At 33.3% G+C, this 8885-nt stretch overlaps 1 protein-coding gene across 1 annotated transcript; it reads left to right on the top strand.

Annotated features, from left to right (window-relative positions):
* Nucleotides 1-1088: 1088 nt before the first annotated feature.
* LOC145069004 (uncharacterized) lies at nucleotides 1089-4997 on the top strand. Its single transcript, XM_079015975.1, has 5 exons — nucleotides 1089-1195; nucleotides 2283-2392; nucleotides 2521-2618; nucleotides 3055-3371; nucleotides 4215-4997. Exons 2-5 carry the CDS (start codon nucleotides 2384-2386, stop codon nucleotides 4577-4579), a joined length of 789 nt encoding a protein of 262 aa, XP_078872101.1. The 5' UTR covers nucleotides 1089-1195; nucleotides 2283-2383; the 3' UTR covers nucleotides 4580-4997.
* The last annotated feature ends 3888 nt before the right edge of the window (nucleotides 4998-8885 follow it).

The raw sequence follows: 8885 nt of genomic DNA on the forward strand, positions 1-8885 counted from the left end.
TATGATCGGCTCACTTAGCACTTGTTGACACTTGTTTTTGGTTTATTGCAATTGTCTTGCATTGGTTCAAGGTAGCTTGATTATATGGCTCGGTGAGGATGGGATTCTTTGGGTAGTTATGCTTTTGGTATTTCCTTTTGTAGTTGATACCATCATGGACATTTTTGTTTGATCTTTCACTTACGGTTGGTTTTGCAAACTTTAACTATTTGAGGGTGGTTTTTGAAGTTAAAAGTAACGTTAGTGATGTTTTTTGAAATAATTTGCCAACTAAGACTTTCATTAACATTTTCTTTTAAAAAATGTTTTAAATAAAAGAAAAAAATGAGGTAAAAAATCACAACATTACATAGATAATCTCATGAGATTGTCATGGTCTTGTCTTCAATGATTTCTTTTTCTGAAAACTATCTATTTAATCATCATCTGCATGTATGTACAATTTATTATTGATCATACAAACCTATAAGTTTGGTATATGATACAAAGTCGTTTATTGCAAGGTTTGTCATCATCTATCTAACACAACTAAAATGGATTAACACTAACTATGAAAAAAAGAACATTTATGTTGGGATTTTTGGTTCAATTAGAGCGAGTTTTGGTATTTTCTTTTCGGTTTTTCGATCAAATAAAGCAATAAAATTAGCAATTGAATATACATACTTGTTAAAGTGAAAAAGTCCATGAAAACACAAAAAATATATTTGATGGATTTCAAATACCTAACATCACAAATAATTGGAATGAAAACTATAAATATCTTATATAATTAATCAAGTAAAGAACTTATATAATTAATACAGTTAGATTTGGTTTGCTTTATTTAAAAAAAAAAAAAAAAAAAAAAAAAAAAAAGACCAACCCTAAACTTTTGTTTTTTAAAACAAAATCAAATAACCATCTATTCAAATAAATTCTGTTTGTTCCTAACGAATATATATGAAGCAAATTTATCAATTATCCAAGTTTGCAACTTACAAGTTAATCAAGGGACTATATATGTAACAAGCTACTAAACCAAATAAGAGGCCACATTTAACCCATGTTTTCCATAGGTTGATAGATTTTATAATAGAGATCTCTTTATAATATCATGGATCCACTCGCTCGTGATTTCTTCTTGTACCGTTTATAAATTTCTCTTCAAATTTTGTTTCCTCTCTAATTTCTTGTTTAAAACGGAGCATTTCAGGTATGATCTAGATCGTCTTTTTTCCGGATTATTCATTTGTTCTTTCTTGATGCTTTTGTTTGTTCGTCATTTATTAATTGAATTTCTTTCTTTTATTCATATTCTTCCGCAAGAGATTGATTCTGTATGTATAATTCTATCGTATGTGTAAGCGACTATGTATGTTTTCGTTGTTTTTGATCGGCATTTTATTGTTTCTACAATCTAAATTTAGATCGGAGGTCACGGATTCAAACCTGGACATTGGCGGGTTAATTATTAATTAACTTGGTTAATCTAACATCTAACCACCACTAACCAGCCGTTCCAAAAAATAAAATTATGGTTTATTTTTGTGATGAGATCAATTGCTTCTTATGAGAAGATATAGATTTATACCTGAAATGCTAATGAATTATGATCTTCATATATTCAAGTATTGGATATGATTCTTATTTTCTGATGTCAATTTTGAAGATAATAGATTACCCATTTGATTTGATCATCAAATATCAATTGATGACTTTATCTTGGCAATGAGATTGTAACATTTTGATAAATTATCGTTCATTATACCAATTCCGAAAAGCATTTCATAAACACATTCTTCAAACCTATTTAATATTCTATAAACAAAAATTTTAGCGTGGGGTTGTTTTGATACTATCATTGTGTTGTCTTTTAATTTTTTTTTGTTAAATTGAGGATACTAATTCACTTTTAACACTATAGCCACTAGGTAGACCAAGAATGAGGTCCCGCTTTTAACCCTATATCATATTCACCTTGAGATATCGTCATGGGCTAAATTTACCAGACTTATCGGGATAACTTTATTATTTTAGGTAAAACAACTAGTATTTATATTCTCTGTATTTGTGTAACCCAGTGTAATAATCAGAAAGTCATTTGGCTGGAAACAATAAAATCTCTCTTACTCTCGTTTTGGCAATGGACGTAGTCGATCATCCTGATCATGTGAACTACGTTAAATATTGTGTCTTATTTTTGTTTTGCATAAGAACTTTGTTTTTAGTGGAATTATCAAAATGATTGTTGAAGTGCTTAAACCCTAATATTTTTCTTGTTAAATTGTTTGTTTGAACAGAATTCTATCATAGTTATGCTTAGTGATTAGTGAAGACATCAGAAACAACACAATTTAGCACCTGATCAAACTTTTGCGTAAATTTGATCGTTGAAATTAAGATGACTGAGGTATGATGTTTAAAGTGTCGTATTAGTTATTAAATGTTTATATGTCAAAGCAAATGTCATGCCTTGTGGAACATATACAATAACAATAACATGATGCATATCCACTTTTGAAATCCATCCATATATAGGAGGTTGAAAAGGTGAGCTTGCATGTCTACGACTTAAGCCAAGGGCTAGCTAAACAGGTCTCCACTTCGTTGTTGGGGAAGGCTATTGAAGGCATATGGTGTGTATCGTTCCTAATTTTCTTCCATTATCATGCATTTACTATTATTATGATTAATACATTCGTCATTCCAATATACCATGAAATCTTTTTGTTAAAAAAAACAAAAACTGGAATCTTTTTTGTAAAAAATAGTGCATAACCTAAAACCTTTTTCATGAATATGGTGCCTACCCTAAAACCTTGTTAAAATCGTGGATACTACAGAATCTTGTTGTTAAATTAGTATTGACCATGTAACCTTTTTGTTAAAATAGTACATACCCTGGAATCCTTTTTTGTAACATAGTACATACCATCAATACCATTAGAATCTTTTTGCTAAAACGGGTACATACCCTGGAATCTTTTTCTTAAAATAATCCATACCCTCAAACTTTGCTGTTGAAATATATATTTTGTTGAAATAATATTGCATACCTGAAAATGAACACAGGCACACGGGAATAGTGGTATATGGTATAGAGTATTATTTTGGTGGTGGGATACTAGAGACTCCAGTTGGAACAGCACCATATGGGACTCCAATTGAAATGATTGAGCTTGGTGTCACCAAGATTAAAAAGGATGACTTTGTGTCTTATTTAAAGGAAATAAGTCCGCGTTACACACATGAAACATACAATTTACTGAAGCATAATTGCAATACTTTTAGCAATGAAGTTGCACAGTTTCTTGTTGGCACCACCATCCCGCAGTACATTCTTGACCTCCCTAATGATGTCATGAACTGTCCACTCACCCCTCTAATGCGTAAGTCATCAATTAATCTTGCTTCTCTTTGGTAATGATGGAATCAGATTTAAAGTAATGGAATGGATTATTACATTACATATACCATCATCATGTTTGGTTGACTTGAAAGAATGTAGCTGAGTCATTCAAAGATTAGAGAAGTAAATGAATTTGATAAATAAAGAAAAAGAAGTTGTTATCTTTGGCAGCGGACTTTTTGGAACTTTTGGCTAATAGTTTTTAACAAAAAGCTTTGTTTGAAGATGTGAGCTTTTAGTTTTTAGTTTAAACAACAAATATCAAATCTAAAAGCTTGTTGTTCAGGAAAAAGCTATTGAGCATTTTTAATCAATATCCAAAATTGCTCTTAAAAAGATTAACATAATCTCTTTTAATTGTCTTTATGTAATTTTACAACACACCCATAAACATATTTCATGTCGTAAAAAAATTATTTATCACTTTAATAGAATTGTTTCCAAAAATAAAAAGTTCAATATTATCAGTATGTTTAGCAAAAGTAGTTGTTAGCTGAAATTAAAAGTTATAGCTTTTATTCGTGCAGAAGGTTTGATAAAAATAGTCGTTACTTTTTAAATGTGTAAAATTACATAAAACAAAAAAACTAAAAACTCTGAAGTAGCTTTTGGATTAAAAGTTTTTTTGTTAGAAATAAAAGCTAAAAGGTTATACCATGGAACAAAGCTTTTCTTTAATTCCATTTGATTGTTAAAATCTAAAAGCTAAAAACTGATAAAAACTTTACCTGAACTTTAATTTTGGTAGTTTTGTGTTATTTATTAAATAACATACATGAAATATGAAATGATTAACGCTAAAAAATGAGTATATGTATTACAGTGCCGATGATACAAAATCTAGAGTCTCAGTTGAGGGACAATGAAGTCCCGCAAGTCCTTCAACTTGTAGCACCGTTACCAGCATCAGAAGGCAGCAAAGGCGAAGGGTCGGAGGTGAAACCGAAGAAGATTCATGAACCGCTGGTTGATCCACTTGGAAATGCTCGGACTCAAGTGCAAGATGACATCGCTAAGGAGTTTGCTGCACTTAGGGCTCAGGGAACCTTAAGTCCCAGTGAAGCTGCTGCACTTGCCACCAGGAATGTCATGCAAAAATATGGATTCTTGGATTCCACTTCCAATCCCAATTTCAATTCCATTTCCGATTCCAAGTCTGATTCCAAGTCGGATTCCAAGTCCAGTTAAAACTTGGTTAGTTTTGATGGCGTCTTTCTGATTTTTCTAACCTTCTGTTCGTGTGTAGAACGATCGATGGGCCAATATTAAGGGTGTTTTGTTTTGTTTTGTAGCACGGCTTTTAAGAAATATCTATATGGACCATTTTGTCAAATAATGCCCTCCTTTCACTTGAAAATTGTAACAGTTTTTTGAACTATTTTCAATTGTCTGTTTAGTTGTTATTTTTTGGTGAATTGATTTGGAATGGATTGGATTGGCTGGGCTTGGCAAGATTTCTAATGTTGTTCTTGTGGGGTTTATATTTCACACTTTTAGTGAAAATAGTTTGTTAAATTAAATGTTGTAATTTGAATATAAGAGGACAAAACAAAAGAAGACCTTATGGGCCAACTAGTTCCAACAATGTAACTTTATCCGACGAAGTTAAATACCATATTGTGCTCTAAAGTGTTACTAAATAGAAACAAAAATGTATAATTTATTTGTTACTGTTAGAAAATTGGGGTATGGAAAGACTTGGAAATTCTGAGAATCATGTTAAACACTTTCAGATTAAAGTATTTGGGTGTTACTCCCAACCTTTAATCGGATAAGACTCAGAAGACTTTCTAGAATAGAGAATATGAAGTTATGATTTCGTGATTGTTCTTGTACCAGGAAAATAATGACCAAAGAATGATTATGTATATCATTTGTCTGAAAACTGTCAAGGCAGTTTTCTTTGTCCAAAAACTACTCCAACTGTCAAAACGGTTTATAACAGTCACAAACTATCACTAAAAGCGGATCATTAAAAAGGGTTAAAACGAAGTCAAAAAACCGGGTTCATTTATAGAAAATTCAGATTTCTAAGACATTTTTTATATAGCAATATAACTCATATAAAAAAAAATTCGCGCTGACCTGGCAGCTCGATCCCAGCCAGGGGCTCTGCCCTTCGACCCGCACCTTCCTTACTTGTTTAATATTCATCAAGATTGATTTTTGGTCAACAAGTCAATCTATTACACTTAAATACACATTGATGATGCAAAATCACCAACAGTTACTAACAAATGGTGTCATGTATGTTGCAATATCATCTTAGTTCACGGATACGTCAATAATAACAAAATGAGGAACAAGATCAATGGTGAATGGTGTACTGACCCATGCAAGATCAAGCTCGAGACTTTGAGTTTTTTTAAAACAAAATTCACTGAAACTTGACCTTCTAGACCGAAGCTAATAAGCCCCCTGTTTAAAAAACTTCCTGATTCTGAACTTCATAATCTTAAGGCCCTAATTTCCCTTGATGAAATTAAGGCATCGGTTTGGGCATGTGGCAATGAGAAGGCTCCGGGGCCCAATGGGTTTTCCTTCAAATTCATAAAAACATATTGGGGGGTTCTTTTTGGTGACATCGCAGCGGTGGTAAAATACTTCGAAAGATATGGTCGGCTAGATAAGTCTTGTAACTCGTCCTTCATATCCCTAATCTCAAAGATCAAAGATCCTCAAATGCTAAGTGACTTCAGATCAATCAGCCTTATTGGGTGCATTTATAAAATCATCGCTAAAATCTTGGCTACTAGATTAAAAAAAATTAATGGGGCATTGTATCGATGAAGTGCAGTCAGCTTATGTTGAGGGTAGAAATATCCTAGATGGGCCATTAATTGTTAATGAGATTTGCTCCTGGGCAAAAAAGAGCAAAAAGAAAATACTTCTCTTTAAAGCTGACTTTGACAAGGCATTTGATTCTATTAACTAGGGATTTTTGGACGTTAACCTCATGCAGACGGGTTTCGGAGGCAAATGGAGAATGTGGATCAAAGGGTGCCTTCATTCATCTCATACATCGGTCCTTATTAACGGAAATCCCACAGATGAGTTCAAAATCTCAAAAGGAGTGCGACAGGGAGACCCTCTCTCCCCCTTCCTCTTCATCACGACCATGGAAGGTCACAGTGTCACAATGAGAACAACCTGTCAAGCTGGTGTTTTCCAAGGCATCCAACTGCCTCATAGGGGGCTGCTAATCTCACACCTCCTATATACATACGACGCACTGTTTGTAGGTGAATGGTCCAAACACAACATAAAAAACCTTGCAAGAATCCTACGTTGTTTTCATGTGGCTTCGAGACTTAAAGTCGACTTCAACAAGTCAAAGGTGTTTGGAGTGGGAGCTTGTCCGCAATATGTGTCTCGTTGGGCAACACCCTTAGGGTGTGAACCATCGATATTGGCATTCACATATCTTGGAGTCCCCGTGGGTGCTAACATGAGGCTCACAAAACATTGGTATCCAATTGTTGATAAGTTTCAAAAAAAAATTGTCTTCATGGAAGGCGAAAACTCTCTCATTTGGTGGGCACTTGACACTAATTAAATTTATCCTTGGAAATCTTCCAAATTATTTTCTGTCTCTCTTTGTCGCACATGTTGGTGTACTAGTGAAACTTGAAAAACTTAGAAGGAGGTTTTTATGGGGTGGATCTGGGTGCAACATGATTCATTGGGTCTCATAGGAGAAAGTGATAGCTAACAAGGATGTTGGTGGTCTGGGTGTGGGATCTATAAACTCTCTCAACACATCCTTAATTGTTAAATGGTGGTGTCGGCTTCGAATTAAGCCCTGCTTATTATGGGCCAAAGTCATCTCAAGCATACATAACCTCGCTAATAAACCTGATAATCAATACTCCATGAAATCAATTGCAGGGGCCTGGAACAATATTGCAAGTATCGAAAAGGAACTAGTCAAAATAGGCATCCCTCCCACCAATGTCATAAAGAAGCATGAGGTGTCAAACGGATACTCATGGATCTACAGCCTTACGGATGATGGGAATTACCATGTGCGCGCGTTTAGGAAGGTGCTGGAAGTTAACAATAGTGTAGATGCAAGCAAATTATGGTGGATTAAAGAAGTACCAATCAAAGTGACATGCTTTGTGTAGAGGGCGAAGTTAGGACGAATCCCCACTGCCTCAGCTCTATCCACTCGAGGCATCAGTCTTCCCTCTACATCTTGCTACCAATGTGGACATAATGACGAAACAAACATCCATGCATTGATACAATGCCCATTCGCAAAAACTATTCTGAAATGGGTCTTTCACTGGTGTCAAATTGCATTGGTAGACTTTCAGTAGGTAAATGAGGTTCTAGATTAAGCTTCAAATTGGGGAAATCGCCCAAAAAAGAAGAGGAGACTAATGGCCATCTGCTTTGGGACTTTATGGTCTATATGGAAGGCAATGAATGAAAGAGTATTCAACAACAAAAAGGTGAGTGCTACGAAAGTTATTGATATCATTATATCATCGACTTTCTTATGGTTTAAGCATAGAAATGAAAAAAATGGTGTCATTTAGAAAGGGTGTGTTACCATGTTGAAAAGAATATATATATATATATATATATATATATATATATATATATATATATATATATAAATTCAAAAAATTTACTGTGTGAGAGAGAGAGAGAGAGAGAGAGAGAGAGATGACGATTAATTATATAGTGTCCAAGAGCAAAGAAAAAAGTCACTTGAAGCTCTGCCCTTTGCTTGTGTGTCGTGGAAGATGCCTTTGCTCGGCTCAAACCAAGGCTCGGGTTTTATCCCATTTGTTATCCCTAGAATTATAACATTTTGCCGAGTACTAGATTGAATAAAGCATATGACCATTTGACAATTACATAGTGTTTTTTTTAAGTATTTATATAAAAAACAAAAATGATAATTTCACGCTTCGTCCATTATTTACAATAGTGTAAATCTGATTATTTTTCCAAATTTGTGTCTTAATGGTTAATTTGATGATACTAGTCATAACATTCATACTGTATTAAATATTTATCTTGAAACTGAATAAACAACTGAAATGAGAGTGCACCAAATAGAAGAAATCATAAACATAAAACCATCAAAGCACAACTTCAGCACCAATTTATTATTTGGGTTAATTTCACAAAACCCATTACATTTTTTCGATCTTTTAATCGAAAAAAAAAAAAAAAAAAAAAAAAAAAAAAAAAAAAAAAAAGTCATTACTTTATATTTATTTATTTATTGGAAAAAACATCGACAATTTGAAAATTTTGCAGTTTTGCCATTGACATTTTTTTTGGCAATTCACCCTCCGTAGCTAAACTCTGGAGGGTTAATTTCTAACTAATAATTAAATATCTTTTACATCTTTCAACAACAACAAAATATATATGCTTTCTAATTCCAAAAAAAAAAAGTTACAAAATGGGATTTAAAATGTATAACATAATTATCGACCAATTGCTTTGTAACAAAAATAAAAGAAAAAGGTAA

The sequence above is a fragment of the Lactuca serriola genome, chromosome 8, assembly GCF_051521515.1.
Source record: "Lactuca serriola cultivar US96UC23 chromosome 8, Lser_US96UC23_V15, whole genome shotgun sequence".
NCBI classification, from domain to species: domain Eukaryota; kingdom Viridiplantae; phylum Streptophyta; class Magnoliopsida; order Asterales; family Asteraceae; genus Lactuca; species Lactuca serriola.

Excerpts from the sequence above, each read along its gene's own strand:
- LOC145069004 (XM_079015975.1), top strand. Across the intron at positions 2,619-3,054 it reads AAGGCTATTGAAGGCATATG|GCACACGGGAATAGTGGTAT; the intron begins GTGTGTATCGTT and ends AAATGAACACAG. Across the intron at positions 3,372-4,214 it reads TCCACTCACCCCTCTAATGC|TGCCGATGATACAAAATCTA; the intron begins GTAAGTCATCAA and ends TATGTATTACAG.